This window comes from Panicum virgatum, chromosome 8N (genome assembly GCF_016808335.1).
Source record: "Panicum virgatum strain AP13 chromosome 8N, P.virgatum_v5, whole genome shotgun sequence".
Taxonomy (NCBI): Eukaryota; Viridiplantae; Streptophyta; class Magnoliopsida; order Poales; family Poaceae; genus Panicum; species Panicum virgatum.
Genome location: NC_053152.1, coordinates 19,466,922 through 19,483,641, shown reverse-complemented (window position 1 = coordinate 19,483,641; position 16,720 = coordinate 19,466,922). Strand labels below are relative to the sequence as shown.

The 16,720-nt window shown below is 43.7% G+C and overlaps 1 protein-coding gene across 3 annotated transcripts in view; it reads left to right on the top strand.

The window, feature by feature from the left end:
- LOC120686105 overlaps positions 1-16,409 on the top strand; it is a 54,537-nt gene extending 38,128 nt beyond the window's left edge. For all 3 annotated transcript variants that reach the window (XM_039968260.1, XM_039968262.1, XM_039968261.1), the window contains 2 exons: positions 15,854-15,922; positions 16,060-16,409. In XM_039968260.1, coding sequence (XP_039824194.1) covers positions 15,854-15,922; positions 16,060-16,159 — 169 coding nt within the window. In that variant the 3' untranslated portion in view covers positions 16,160-16,409. The remainder of the gene's footprint in view (positions 1-15,853; positions 15,923-16,059) is intronic.
- Positions 16,410-16,720: the final 311 nt, after the last annotated feature.

The window sequence follows — 16,720 nt, the reverse complement described above, 5'->3', positions numbered from 1 at the left end:
GCGGGCACACAAGCACACACTAAACATTATATCGGGCCTAGATGCGGTAAGGTAAAGCAAAGACCCTATCATAGAACGATAGAGGGATTGATCAACCGATTTACCGTCCACATCCAAGTCGAGATGCCAATTGGTTGCCATGGGTGTCTTGATTGGCTTGCACTCATCCATCTTGAACTTCTTCAAGATATCTTTAGTATATTTTTCTTGATGGATGAATGTCCCTTCCTTCATTTGTTTGACTTGAAAACCAAAGAAGAAGGTCAATTCGCCAATCAAGGACATCTCGAATTCCCTAGACATCATGGTAGCAAACTCATGGCTTAGTAAATCATTAGTTGAGCCAAAGATAATATCGTCAACATAAATTTGACAAATGAAAAGATCCCCGTTGACGTCTTTTGTGAACAACGTGGTGTCCACCCTCCCGATCTTGAAGCCTTGCATGATTAGGAAGTCACGAAGCCTCTCATACCAAGCCCTTGGAGCTTGTTTGAGCCCATAGAGTGCCTTGTGCAACCTATAAACATGGTTAGGATTCCTCGGATCTTCAAACCCGGGAGGTTGCTCAACATAAACAACAAGTTTGTTAATAACGCCATTTAAGAATGCACTTTTCACATCCATTTGATACAACTTAATGTTATGATGTGAAGAGTAAGCAAGAAGGATGCGGATAGCTTCAAGTCTTGCGATCGGAGCAAAAGTTTCACCAAAATCCAAACCTTCGACTTGAGAAAACCCTTTTGCCACAAGTCTAGCTTTGTTGCGTATCACCACCCCATGTTCATCTTGCTTGTTTCGAAAGACCCACTTGGTGCCGATGATGTTCTTGTCTTTCAGAGGAGCTTCGAGGACCCAAACTTCATTGCGGGTGAAGTTGTTCAATTCTTCTTGCATGGCCATCACCCAATCCGAGTCCTCAAGCGCTTCCTCTATGCTAGTGGGTTCAATACAAGAAACAAACGAGTAATATTCGCAAAATGAAGCATGCTTGGAGCGAGTTCTTACTCCCTTGGAAGGACTACCAATGATTTGACCAATTGGATGATCCTTGGAGATGCGACCATGCTTCACTAGCAGTGCTTGCGTGGATGCTTGTTGGGGTGGATCATGGGTGACTTGTGCTTGTGGTGGAACACTTTGCTCTTCTTGTTCTTGGACTTGGGGTGTTGGCGTTGGCACATCTTCTTGAGGTTGTGTATCATCTTTGTCTTGATCTTCATCCACTTGGGGTGCCATGGAGGTGCTTGGTGTAGATGAGGAAGGTCCTCCCCCTTGATCATTGCCTTCATGCACCTCTTCCGGCTTGATATCCCCAATGGACATCTTCTTCAAAGCTTCGTCAATCTCCTCATCACCTACATTTTCATAGCCAACAACCTCCTCTTGGGAGCCATTAGATTCATCAAACTCCACATCACATGTTTCTTCAACTAACCCAGAGGTTTGATTGAATACTCTATATGCTTTGGAGTTTGATGCATAACCAAGAAAGAAACCCTCATCACATCTACTTTCAAACTTACCGAGCCTTTTCTTCTTATAGATGTAGCATTTGCAACCAAAGACTCGAAAGTAGGATATATTTGGTTTCTTCCCGGTGATGAGCTCATATGGAGTTTTCTTGAGGAGTCGGTGGGGATACACTCGGTTGGATGCATGACACGCCGTATTGATTGCTCCCGCCCAAAACTTCTCGGACGTGCCATAATCATCCAACATTGCTCTTGCTAGAGTGATGAGTGTCTTATTCTTTCTTTCCACCACTCCATTTTGTTGAGGCGTGTAGGTGGCGGAGAACTCATGCTTGATGCCCTCTTCATCGCACCATTCTTCAATCTTCATATTCTTGAACTCGGTGCCGTTGTCACTCTGGATCTTTACAATTGGGGAGTATTACTCCCTTTGAGCTCTTCTTGCAAATGTCTTGAAGATTTCCGGAGTTTCACCCTTATCGCCTAGAAACATGACCCAAGTATGACGTGAAAAATCATCAACGATAACTAGGCAATAGAGGTTACCACCAATGCTCTTGTATGTAGTTGGACCAAAGAGATCCATGTGAAGTAGCTCGAGCGGCTTGGAGGTAGACAACATCGTCTTGATGGGATGATGTGTTGCAACTTGCTTCCCGGCTTGACATGCTTTGCATAATTTGTTCTTGTCAAAGGTAACGTCCTTCAAGCCGGTGATCATCCCTTTCTTGTGGGCCTTCTTGAGATTGCTCATGCCAATATGAGCAATTCTCCTATGCCAAAGCCACCCAAGAGACGACTTGGTGAAGAGGCATGTCATGGTGCTTGTTTGCTTTGAAGAGAAATCCACCAAATAGATGTTGCCATGCCTAAACCCCGTGAATACCATTGACTTGTCTTCTTCAAGAGTTACTACAACACCATTCTTGTCAAAGGTACACGTTAGTCCAAGATCACATAATTGAGCAATAGAAATAAGATTAAAACTTAGTGCTTCTACAAACAAGACATTAGAAATAGATAAATCTTTAGAAATTTCTATTCTACCCAAACCTAAAATTTTTCCCCTTGAGTTATCACCATAGGTGACATGTTCATGATCGCCGGGGTCTTCAAGAGTGGTGAACATGCTATCATTGCTGGTCATGTGTTGAGAGCAACCGCTATCAAGTACCCAATGTTTTCCACCGGCTTTGTAGTTCACCTACACACACGAGAATTCACTTTTGAGTTTTAGGAACCCAAACAAGCTTTGGGCCTTGCACATGTGTGACAAGAGCTTTTGGGACCCAAAGTTGCTTGGGGAGCTTCTTCTTTGACTCCTTAGCAATTTTGCCAATGAATTTGGCCTTCACCTTGAACTTCACTTTACTCAAAAGAAAATGGTTATTTTGAAACATTGATGAGTAATTCTTAGGTAAAGTGGGAAGAGGGCGTGACGGTAAGGTGCACTCCCTAGTGTGGTGCCCGGTGACTTGGCAATGTTGGCAATATGAACCAACTTCCTTGATGAAGCTAGTCTTGATCTCCGGAGAAGGAGTAGTGCCTTGATTTGGCTCCGAAAATGAACCAAGACCCCTCTTGCCATAGTCACGAGCATTGTTGAAGAGAATTTCCTTGTGGATATATTCTCCTCTTGAGAGCTTCTCCACACTACTCTTGAGGCTTGCTACTTGATCCATCAATTCCTTTTCCCTAGAAGGAGCAAGCTCGGGCACAATATTAGTGGCATTAGCATTAATGAGTAGGTCATCACATGAAGTAGAAGCATTGACCTTTTCAATAGTTTCATGAGCAAAGTTCTCAAGACTTGGGTCAATTGCTTCATAGGCAAATTCAAGTTCTTGATGCTTGTGAGCCAACTCCCTATGCTCTTGTTTAAGCTTTTTGTGGCTCTCTTCAACTTGCTTAGCAAGTACAAGTGACTCATTGTGCTTTTTGAGCAAGTCATTGTACTTACCAAGCAAGTTGGAGTGGGCAAGCTCTAACTTGGCATGAGTGCTCTCAAGAATCTTGACTTTGCACTTTTCCCTCTTGATGACGGATGTATACTCATTAATGAGGTTAGTGAATTCATAAGGATCAAGCTCTTCATCACTATCATCTTCACTATCTACCTCACATACCTTTGTGTTACCTTTTACCATGAGGCACATGGGAGGCGGAGGTAGTGGTGATTCTTCATTTGTGAGGGCGATGGTGACTATGTCTTCTTCATCACTTGAATCTTCGCTTGATGAGACATCGGTCACCCACTCTTGTTTTTCCACCAAGAAGCTTCTCTTGGTGTGCCATTTCTTCTTTGGGAAGAGCTTGGTCTTCTTGTCATGGCTCTTCTTCTTCCCAAGCTTCTTGTTTTTATTTTTCTTCTCATCCTCTTCATCATCGCTTGAATCATGGCGATGTTTTCCTTTGTTGTCCTTCTTTCTCTTGTCCGGCTTGGGGCAATCGGGAGAGATGTGGCATTTTTCTCCACAATTGTAGCATGTTTTGTACTTGACATCTTCCCTAGGCCGGAACATCCTTCTTTTGGGGTCAAAGTTGTAACCCTTCTTGTTTATCTTGTCACTCAAGCGTGTGAACTTTCTCATCATGAGAGCAAGTTCCCCATCTTCTTCATCATCGGATGAGCTCTCATGATGATCTTCTTCTTCATTGCTTGAGCTAGATTCTTGCTTGACCATCTTGAGCTTGCGGTGCTTGTTGGCCTTGGTTTTGAGAGCAATTGACTTGCTTGTTGTTGGCTCTTCGGACATACCAAGGATACCCATTTCATGAGCACGAATTTCGCCCACAAGCTCTCCCACTTCCATTGTATCAAGATTCTCCTTTTGAAGCATAGCATTGATAATGTTGTACTTGGGCTTCAGAAGGAGCATGAGAATTTTGCGGTTGATGGAGCCACTGTCAATTTTAGAAACTTCAAGAGCATTAATGTCCTTGACAATGACATTCAAGCGAGAATACATATCATTGCAATTTTCATGAGCAAGCATCTTAAAAGAATCATACTTTGCTATAAACAAGTGATATTTTTGTTCACAGACTTTTATGGAGCCTTCATGAATTTCAATTAGCTCTTTCCATATATCACTTGCTAAGTCCATGCCATTTACTCTAGCAAAGACTTCCTCACAAATGGCTTCGAAAATTACACTTCTAGCCTTAGCATTCCACTTTAGTTGTTCGGTGGTGGGAGTTCCGGTGAACCCGGTCTTAGTTGCCAACCACACTTCGGGGGCAATCGCATCAAGGTATGCGGCCATGCGAACTTTCCAATAAGCAAAGTTCTTGCCCTCGAAGTGAGGCGGCGAACCACCCATCTTGGCCATAGCTCTAGGCAGTGAAGCCTAATGATCCAAATGAGCAACGAGGCTCCGATACCAATTGTAAGGATCGATGGACCAAGAGGGGGGTGAATTGGATCTTTTTCAAATTTCTAAGATGGTTAAAACAACCTTAACCTATGCAATGCTAGTAAGGCTCAATTCACCAACCGGCTAAACAAAACAAACTACACAAGCTAACAAAGATATGAAACTAAGCAAGGTAGAGCTAAGCTATGATCTCTAAGGTCAAGCACATGAAAGATTGCATGAAAGTAAGTGCTTGAAATGAGAGAGAGTGCAAGAGACAACCGGATTTTTTCCCGTGGTGTCGATGTGTTGGCACACACCCATAATCCACGTTGTGACACTCACTAAGAGTCTTGTCACCTCCCATGTCACCGAGACTTGGGCGCTCACTAAGAGTCTCCGTTCACCATCCCGGCGTGGTGGAGCTCAAGCCACGTACAATCTTCTTCTCCGGGATCCCACAATCCTTGGCAAGCTCCGCGAGAAACACCTCGATCACCAAGATCGCCTAGGTGATGCCAATCACCAAGAGTAACAAGCTAGGGCCTTCACTTGAGCAAGAACCGATCACCAAGAACGGATGCACACAAGCTTCTCTCTACTCAAGTCCTTAGTCTTGCTTCTTGATTGATTGAATGAACAAGTATGTGAAGGATGAAGCTCAAGGTGGCTCTTGACAATATTATGAGTGTATGGATGTTGTCTGGTGTCAAGAGTAGCAAAATGACCCATTGGAGGGGTATATATAGGCAGCTCACACGAATAGAGCCGTTGGAGAAAAAGCTGTCAGAAAACTGCGTAGCGCCGGTTAATCCGACATACCTCCAATAATTATCGTCGGTTTAACCGATGAATGTAAACTGTCCCTTCTGAAAACTAGCCGTTACAACTTGGGCAGATTAACCGACGTATCATCGGTTTAACCGGTGAGTGTAGTTGTCCACTGATCAACTGAAAAATCAAGTCTCTGGACAACTGCACCGATGTTAACTCAAAACCATCGTCGGTTTAACCGGTGAGTATAACTTCAGAAATCCCTGGAAAAACCATCTCACTGGTCAATTGCACCGACGTCTCAATTCAAACATCGTCGGTTTAACCGGTGAATAGAACCTTGAAACACCATGGAAAAACCAACTCTGGACTAATGCACCAACGTTCAATTCAAACACGTCGGTTTAACCGGTGTATTGACTTGTCCAGACTCTGCTGACTTTGTTTAACCGACATATAGAAAAATGAAAGCGTCGGTTAAACCGGTGTTAAAGACTTTTTCTGATTTTGCCTTTTCTGATTTGAGTCTTGAATGAAATCCAAATATTCTTGACATATAAGTTGAGAACCACTTATTTGAACTTCTAGGAACCTGAGTGACCATAGTGTGCATCCATTTTTGATTGACCTTGTCCATGCTCAAGTTACTTGGCCTTAACCCCTCTTAATAGTGCGATCACTACAAAACTATAAAACCTATACTAACCTAAGTGTCCTTCTCAACCTTATGACACTTAGGACTAGAAAGATCCTTAGTCTTGACATATATATGAGTTGAATACCGAGATCGCCTTTTTGGATAATGAAATTGAGGGGCCTCTTTTGACATATGACCAAATGAGCGATAATGATCTATTAAGCTGCACAAACTCATTAGTCACAATAATGGTTGTCATTAATCACCGAAACATACCTTGAAGGCCTAGATGCTTACAACCGGTCAGACCGGTCTCTGGACCGGTCAGACCGGTTTCGCCGACCGGTCGGACCGGTTCGTCCAGAACCTGAAACTCGGCTTTTGCTTGCATCAGCTTGCGAATGTTAAAATACTTCTTTGTAACATTATAGCCATATGCTTGCTGAGCCAGAACGTTTGCCTTTTCATTCTCTTCCGTCGGGATATGTTTTATAACAAATTCATCAAAGAAAGAAACAATACCAAGGCATCTATCAAAATATGCATTTAAGAAACCGTTATAGCATTGGCATACCTTGAATACTTGCTGCACCACCAAAAGAGAGTCTCCAAAGGCTTCGACATGCTTCACGCCCATGGATTGTAAGAATTCCAAGCCAAATAGAAGCGCTTCATACTCAACTTGGTTATTTGTGCACTCTTCTTCTAATCGGTTTAAGAATTCAAAAACAGCACTATTCGGAGAAATAAGAACAACACCAATTCATTGACCATAATCACAAACCGACCCATCAAAGTACAACTTCCATGGTGTGCAAGTAACATAACCGACTTCTAAATCATGCTCGTCATTAATCCGATACTTCGCTATAAAATCCGCTATAATTTGGCCTCTTATAGATTTCAAAGGTTCACATGCCAAATCATATTCAATTAAATCATAAGCCCACTTGCTGATTCTACCACTCAAAATCGGCTTCTGTAACATATGCTTGATTACATCGGTTTGACACACCACTATGCAAGTACTAGATATTAGATAATGCCTCAATTTGGTATAAGCATAATAGAGAGACAAACATAACTTCTCAATAAAAGTATACCTTGTCTCTGCATCAATAAGTCGTCGGCTTAAATATGTGATGATATACTCCTTGCCTTCGGTTTCTTGAGTCAAAACAACCCCAATAACCTTGTCTTCAGCAGCCACATAAAGCCTGAAAGGCACCCCTCTCCTAGGCGCTTTAAGCACAGGTGGTGAAGACAAATAAATCTTGATCTTCTCAAACGCTTCTTGCTGTTTTGCCCCCCAAGTAAATTCAGTTTCAACTTTCAACCGAAGAATAGGAGTGAAAGCATCGATTTTTCCAGACAAGTTAGATATAAATCTCCTTAAGAAATTTACCTTGCCCAAGAACTTCTACAAGTCTTTCTTGCAGGTAGGAGCTTCAACTTTCTTCATGGCTTCAATTCTCTTAGGATCAATCTCTATGCCATTCACATGAATAATGAAACCAAGAAACTTCCCAGCCGATACTCCAAAAGCACACATGAGCGGATTCATGTTCAAACCATACCGGTGCATTCTTTCAAGAGCGAGTCTCAAATCGGCCAAATGATGATCCAAACTAGCCGACTTAATGACAATATCATCAATGTACACTTCCAGGATAACACCAAGCAAATCTTGAAAGATTAAATTCATAGCTCTTTGATAACTTGCACCTGCATTTTTTAAACCAAAAGTCATGACAACCCACTCAAACAAACTGACAAATCCAAGACATCTAAAGGCCGTTTTAGACGTATCTTCTTCGGCCATAAATATTTGATTATAACCAGCGCTACCATCAAGAAAGCTAATGACACGATGTCCGGAAGCCTCATTAATCAACATATCGGCTATGGTCAAAGGATACTCATCCTTGGAAGTAGTTTTATTAAGATCTCTAAAATCAATGCACACTCTGATTTCCCCAAATCCTTTTTCTCAACAGGCACAATATTAGAGATCCAATCAGTATAACAACAAGACCGAATAAACCCAGCATCAAGTAAACTATTAATTTCAGCTTTAATTTGGTCATAAATAATAGGATTGAAATGCCTAGCCGGTTGTTTATAAGGTCTAAAACGGGCTTTAATTGGTAAACGATGTTCAACAAGATCATGACTGAAACCAGGCATTTCATGATACTCCCAAGCAAAGTAATCAATATACTCTTTCAATAAATTAATCAAATTGGCTTTAAATTCAATCGATAAATTTTTGTTTACAAAAGTCAGCCTAGGAATAGTCCCATCACTAATGTCTATCTTTTCTAATGGATCAGCCGATGTAAACCATTGGCCCAGCTTGTCCAGATCATCAAAATCCTCAATGGCTTCACACATTTTGTTCGTATGCGCCCGATATTGATAGCCTCTGCTGCATCCACTCTGAATTGGACCGGTCTGATCGGTCGGGGTATCCGGTCTGACCGGTCGCCTCTTCGCGCCGACCTGGGTTAGACCGGTCCGACCAGTCGGTGCTGGCGGTCTGACCGGTCGCCTCTGAAGTTCCTGCTGAACTCATTTTATTTACATTAAATTATTTAGCCGACTGTCCATCGGCTTTAGCACAGCAGAAACAAAACCATTCTTGGTGCAGCAGATCAAATCATAATCAGACAGATCCATGCCCGATAAACAATTGGCGTTGTCATGCGCACCAATAGAATCATAATCGGCCATAGCAACAAAAGATGAAGTGTCTCCATGGACTACCTCAACCCGTCGCCGATCCACTGAATAAGAAGCTGATGCAAGGTAGAAGGGACACACTGGTTTGCATGAATCCAATCCCTTCCAAGAATTAAATTGAAATTACCTTGCACCTCGGAGACGAAGAAGGTTGCAGCAAGCGTCTTACTCCCGATGGTGACCTCCATGGAAGCAAATCCTTTGGCACCAATGGGCACACTGCCCCCGATGCTGCTGACCATCATATTTGTCTTGGCAACCAAGCTTCTTATATAAAGAGTAGGGCATAAGATTTGCAATGGCCCCACCATCCACTAGCATGCGAGTGACCAGCTTCCCGATGATGTGTCCCCTCATGTATAGAGCCTTTAGATGGTTATCTTTGTCGCTGGGCTTCTGGAACACAGCCTCAAGGAACCCAAACTGAAGATGAGCCACGTCTTCCTCCAGAACCACGAAGTAATCCGAAGACAAATGCACAACATTGATTTCCATATTGGTGTGCTCCGGAGATGCTTCATAGTCCACCATTTCCTCATCTTCTGGAGCTGGAGGAACTGCCGGGGCTTCACCAATAGAAGGGACTGAAATAGGCGCTACTGATTCGGTCATCGGCTCTGCACTGGGCTCGATCGGTTTGATCGGTTGCTCAGAGCGTTCAGACCGGTCTGGCTCACCGGTCTAACTAGTCGGCGGTAGTGGTCCGACCGGTCCTGCTGGCTGGTCGACTGCCTTGACCTGCCAAACTTTGCCTTGAGGGTTCATGGGTCTGTACTTGTTGAAGTGCTCATCTCTCATCTTTTCTGCCTCCTGTTCCTTCTTCTCCTTATTGCGAAGGTGCTGCTACTTCCTCTTTTGTGTGTGAGTCAAGCCAGGAGGGCACCACCTAGGTTGATGGTACTTGTCCACTACACTGTTGCTGATACCGACCTCATGATCATTAGCCATGACTGGCCTTTGCATAAGAGTGTCAACTGATTTTTCAATAATCATCGGTCCTTTGCCCGCATCCTTTATAGCCACCTTGACACCGTCGATCTGAACAACAGCATCAGCTTTAAGCTTCTCTGCATCAACAGTGGGCTTTGGCTCCTCTTTCCTCTCCTTGACGCGGTATTCGTTCCTTGGAACAGGATTTTTACCCGGCCTCTGATGAGACCGGTCTGACCGGTCGGCGGTGACCGGTCTGATCAGTTATGCCTGCTGCACCGGACCCGATTGGCATGGTCCCAATCGGTCATGCACGGGTCTCCTAGAACTCTCCCCCTAATGATGTGCAGGATAAGGCATGGGGAAACACTGCATCCAGATCCCTTCATGCTCCCATGTAGGATTTACAGCATTCGAAGCTGGCGGCGCCCACGACATGGTGGCATACACCTTCTAGGCAGGAAATAGTGTGGTAACCTCACCCCTACGCCTGCTGGATTCCCTCCTTGGGGACACTGGCCAGCCTTGGCGCAGTGGTGATTGCAGTCTCTTTTTTAACAGCTTATCCTTCTGAACGGCCTTTGTGTACTTGTTCAACAACTGGTTAAAGGTGGACTTCTGATTAGCAACTCTTCCCTACACCTTTACCTCGTTGGTCTTTCAAGTACCCACTTTCGGACGCTTCGGCTTGAAGGTCCGGAGATGGTCACTGGGCCAGTCTGACCAGCTGGGGGAACTGGTCTGACCAGTCGTGCCTAGGCAGCAGACCGACTATCTGGTGGAGAGCTCCGTTGCCCCCCCCCCCGAGCCTTGGATCTCGAACGGTGATCTTCAGAGTGTGTTCACCATCCGCAATTTTCTCCTTGACAACCTCTCTGGCCAGAATCTTTTCATTAGCATTCATCGGCCTAGGATCACCAATGACAACGTTCTTCCCCTTAGCTCCTTTGGCTTTGTTCTGGCCGAATGAGTATCTTTGGATTTTTTAATTCCAGCATATGAATAGGGGAAATGAGCCTTGTCAATCTGCATCTCAGAAAGTACCAATCATCCTTCATTAATGGCTGACTGTACCTATCGACGGAAAACATTACAATCATTAGTCGCATGAGATGTAGAATTATGCTACTTACAATATGCATGTCGCTTAAGCTCCTCGGGCGATGGTATAGCATATCATAATCGGATGTTCCCGTTTTTAAGCATTTCATCAAAAATTCAATCACACTTAGAAACATCAAAAGTAAATCACATCTCTTCTTGCTGATTCTTTTGAATCAGCTTGAGAGACGGAACCGAACCGGGTTTGGCCTTTGATGGCCAAACAAATTCAGCGGCATACACTTCCTTGCCCTCATCGTCCGAATTATCGAAATCATGATCAAGAAGATGAGTATTGGACCGATGGGGCTTATAAGTGTCTTTGGCATTTTTAAGCTTAACCTCTAAACCCAAGATGTTCATTTGCAAATAATTAACAGTGTGATACTCAAAGCTTTCGAGTTTTTCTTTCAAATAAGAATGTAAGCCATTAAATGCCATATCCGCCAAATCTTTTTTAGAAATTGTCAAACTAAAACATTAGTTTTTTATAAAATAATCAAAGGTAGGCTCATCTCAGCCTTGCCTAACCAATGTCAAATCTGACAATTTTGCTTCAGTTTCCCCACTAAAGAAGTGCTCATGAAACTTATGCTCCAACTAATTCCAATTGCGAATAGAATTTGGAGCAAGCAAGGAAAACCAAGAGAAAGCCATTCCAGTCAAAGATAAAGAAAATAAACGCACATGTGAAGCGTCATTGAAAACAACTTCCCCCATTTGCAAAATATACTGACTTACATGTTCCCAAGTTGTACTAGAGTCATCACCATTAAATTTAATGAACTCAAGAACACGCCAACCAGCAGGATAAGAAACAAAATCAAACTCAGGAGGATAAGGTTTTTGATATAAACGCGAACCACCCATATCCACCCGAAGCTTACTTTTAATCGCATTAGCCAGATGCTCTTTGAATTTAATGAGATCAGCTTGATAATGCGCGCTGGTGTAAAAGTTAGAAGAAGGACGATGTGCATTAGTGATTCCGTGTGTCATCGTCTGTGTAGAAGTTGAGATCGGGCCATAATTAGGCCCAGATCCTCGTGACCCGCCCGCCACAGCACTAGTGCGAGGCAGTGTATACAGAGATAACTCATTAGTTCGGCTAGGGGCAGCCAAACCCGGAATCATCTCAAGGGGCGTAGGTGACGGCGTCATCCCTGCGTCATCGGTCTGACTGGTTGGGTAACCGGTCTGACCGGTCGAACCGGTCTAACCGGTCGTTGGGACTGTCCAACCGGTGTCGTGTACATAGACGACCGTGGTGGAGTTTGTCCTGGAAATGAGTTTGGCGGCATACCATAGATTGGTTCAGATGTGAACGCAGGAGTAGCTGAACTCGGATCTGATGAATGAGATTCATCCATAGGTTTTTTACCTTTAAGTGCATCAATCTCGCTATCCATCTTAGCAAACATATCGCCCGCAGCATGTTGTGCAGCAACAAGTTTTTGATCTACCATGAGCGATAATTTTTGAAACACGTCAGAGGGAGAGGTGCTTACATTGGGGATCTCTTCAATCTTATCTTTATTAAACTCGAGAGACGGCAGAACGAACTCCTCGACCCTCTTGACAAGGCCACCACGATCCTTCTTCAAGTCCTTTAAAAATTGTGCCTTGACGTGCTCCTCAAGAAGCAAGTACGCCTTGCGCTCCTCTCCGCTGAGCTTCTCAATTGTAGCCGTGATGATGTTGTTCTTATCGATCTCGGAGGAACTCATCTTCTTCGAGAACTAGATTAGATCGGTTGGAAAACCAAATTAATCTGTCCCCAGCGGAGTTGCCAAAAAGTGTGTTGACACAGAGTCGCGCCAAACACACTCGAATGCGCTAGAACGCGTGGAGATCGTCAAAGCGATCAACACCAGTGAAACCCTTGGCGGACTGGTAGGACCGGTTGCTTCGACCGGTCTAACCAGTCTGTGTAGAGCTTCACATCGACCTAGAAACACGAGCTCAGGAGGGACCCCGTTAGAGCTCGTGGTGCTACGGTTGCCCTGAGGTCGGCAAGGAAACTCAAATGCCTTCAAACGTCGCTGGGACGCAGAAAGAACAGCAAGTTAGGGTTTGGAAGAGGCTAGTGTTTGAGAGGAACAAATTAATGTAAATTGATTTAATTCGATTGGGAATAACCTCAATCGGCCTTAGCCTTTATATATATAGGCCGAGGAAGTCGTACCCCTTCGAAGTCGATTTGTATAAGGATTCTAAACATAAAGACGAAACCTACTCGAACTACACTGGGCCTCTAACTCCGCCAATTTTGGCTGGCAACAGCATCACCGTCTTCCTCCACGCGCCTCCGCGCCACCACTGTTTGGCGCCTCCTTGTGCGCTAGCAGCTTCATGTGCGGCTAACTCGACACCTACTGCAACCAATACTACTTCAAGCAGGACGTTATCGACCATGGCTACAAGCTCTCGGCTCGGCTTGCTCGACATCGTCCCCTTGTCCGCATGAGGCTTAACCAGATTTTCTCCAGTCACAACATTCGTATTGCACCGATGTTATGTTTACGGGTGGATGTCAGTTCGTTGGTTTATATCTTCAGCTTCTTCTCCAATCTCACCATCTGCATTGCTCCCGCTATGACTACGGGGAATATTAGAGTATATTTGGGATATCTCTATAGTAGGTTATGATTGTATCCGGATTCTACCATATCATAGGAGAGGGCTTGCCCAAGTCATGTACCCCAATATATACCAGCCTAGACCTCAATACAATACAATCATCTATTACATCAATTCTATTATTCTACATGTGGGAACCCATGGAACCGCTCTTCCAGTAGCACGATCGTTTTCCTTCCTGAATTAGATCTATCTCTTCCTAGTGCCAAACTTAGTGCGACCGGAGTCTGACGGTCAGGCACTGCGCCTCCATTCTGGCCAATTTATTTACATCCTCTTTGGGATCCCTCTGTTTGGGCTGAATTGTAATCTAAATCTTGGACCGGGTTGTTTGGCTGCAGCATGGAATAGAGGCCTGCATCAAATTTGCTGAGTAAAAATTGGAAAGATTTTCCATTGGCATTGTTTGCTCTGTCCGGCCTCCGACTCTCCTCTCGGCCTCATCCTCATGCCGGATACTGGTTTTCAGGTTGACCGTAAATTCCAAAGCTCACGGTCGATCCGCCCACTCCGCGTCTTAGGTGCGCCATGCTATCTCCACACCTACCGCTCCCCCTTCCTTATTCTTTTCCCCTTCACCTTCTCATTTTTCCTCCTCCCCCCACCTTCTGCTCCATGGCAGCGAGCGCACGGGCCTCATCGGGATGGAGCTGGCTCGGTGGCGGCGGAGAGGCACGGTGGCCGGGTGGCGCGACACGGTGGAGTGCGGCAGGGCCGTGGTGGGAGCGGCGGTGCTGGCGGATCTGAGCGGCGCGTCTTAACTGCGCCATGCTTTCTCCTTCCCCTTCCCCCTTCATCTTCTTCTTCGCGGATCTGAGCCGGCGCGCTCGACGCGGCGGCGGGGTGACCGGGTGGCACAGCGGCGGGGCAGCGGGGCGGCCGGGTGACGCGGCGGCGGCCGGGCGGCAGGAAGGCGCGTGCGGGGAGGTCCGCCGCCGCCCCGATAGGGTTTAATTTTTTATTTTTTCATTTTTTTCTTTTTTTTTATTCAAAACATTTTGTATCTGAGTTTTTTATTTTCTGAATGTAAAATTTTTTCTTGAGATTTTTTAATTTTTTTATGTACATTTTTTCTATTGAATTTATTTTAATTTATTTCGTACAATTTTTTCTCTTAAAGGTTCCCTCTTCCCTAATTTTATCTTGAAAAAATTTCTGCTCTCCAATTTTTTTCTTTGATTTTTTCCTTGAAAAAACTTTTTGCTGTCTAATTTTAATTTGCTGCTGCTCCAAAATTTTTCTTGAATTTTTTTTCTAAATTTTTTCGCCAATAAAAAACTTACTATAAATAGAAAAAAAAACACTGTCGGAAAGTCGACCGTACAGAGAGGCTTTGTATGGTTGACCGCAAATTAGCGTGACCCATCCTCATGCTGCGCCGTCGGCAGCAGGGGTGACGCCACCACCGCTACTACAGGGTCAGTCAGCGCCTGCTCACCGTGGAGCGGCACTACATGAACCTGAGCTGGAGCCGCATCCCAGTTGGATCCGATTGTACTCGTAACTCGTGTATCAAATCATCCAACAATATTAGAAATTCACTTTTAGAAAAGTTCTAAGTACATCTAAACAAGAAAATTGAATTGAATCAACTTGTCAATAATTCATTTTTTGTTGAATCTAGTTAATTTCTATAATCTATGGAATGAGTTTCAATTCCAACGATCCAACTGGGTCCTTACAGTCACCAGCACACAGGTGATGGTAAATTCTACTTGTCACTTCAATTTCAGTTTGAGAACGTTGTGTCTTCTGTAAGGTCCACTTCCAAACATACTGCGTGTACAATTAATGATGGAAACTGGATATTAACCGTTCAACTATAAATAATAAATTGCCCTTATTTGTCAGTATATTTTATAGGCTGAATTGGTTGGTGATAATTCATTATTTTCGTGATCGTGCTTGAGCACGTTTTTCATTAAGACGGGTGATAATTCATTATGAGTTTGATCTACACAGTCTCCACAGACATATCCCGCTGCAACCATAGCCATGCTATCACATAAACTTGCAGTATGTTATTCATGCCTGCTGCTGGCATTTAGCTCATCTGATATATATTTTAAGAAATATAATATTGCCTATATCGATCTGCATACTTTCAATTTTCATTTGTGAGATGTTCTTTGCTTATTTGGTTGAACATCACGGTTTCAGTAAAATAATAATAATTCGGCCCCCTGCTGTTTCAGTCTTCTGGGTGTACTGAACTGTGGCATCTGTCACGTGATGGCTATAGCATGGTTAAAGAAACCAGGAAGGTATGTATCTATATCCCCTATGTTCTTGTTGATGTTCAACTACTGGGCATATTGCTTCCCTTCACTGCTGCACATATTTGTTTCCCTGTTCCATCGATGACAAATACGTCTAACACAAAATATGTTTAACGGTGTAGAATTGCAATCTTACATCGTGATGGATTGGCTATTACTGAAATTGACCTGAGCAAACAGTTGTTAGCATCTGAAGGACCGTACGAGTCAGAAGCAAGCTAGATTGTTGGAGAATATATGCATATTATTTTACCCTACTTGATACAATTTCTGGATTACATGGAGATTTGGGTTCAGTGCTTGGTTATCGTTGCCCCCCACCATTTGAGCATTAGACAATGTACCGTTCGAGCAAAACTGGTAGACCATAAATTGGAGATTATGATCTACAATAAAGAGATTAATGTAAATCGTTATTGTGTCGACAACTGTGTAACCGCTCCACATGTATATGTTTTACGTGTCTTCGCTATACTTTGCTGTCGATGAGGACCAACTAGAACAAATGAGCACTTATCTCTTGTCTTTTTAACGTCTTCCACAGTTCCACAAAAGTATCACTATGATGCTAATAAATGAGAGTCCTTAATCGTGGTAATGGTATAATCAATTGATGAAATATAAGAGGTACCTAGATGTATGTAGAAAAAAGTTACCGAAAATATAGGGCCATTACCAAAATATGTGGGGCCGGTACCAAAATATGTGGGGCCAGTACTGTGATTAATTTTTTTTAATACAAATATTAGATCAACGATTGGCAATGACCAACAAAAAATAATA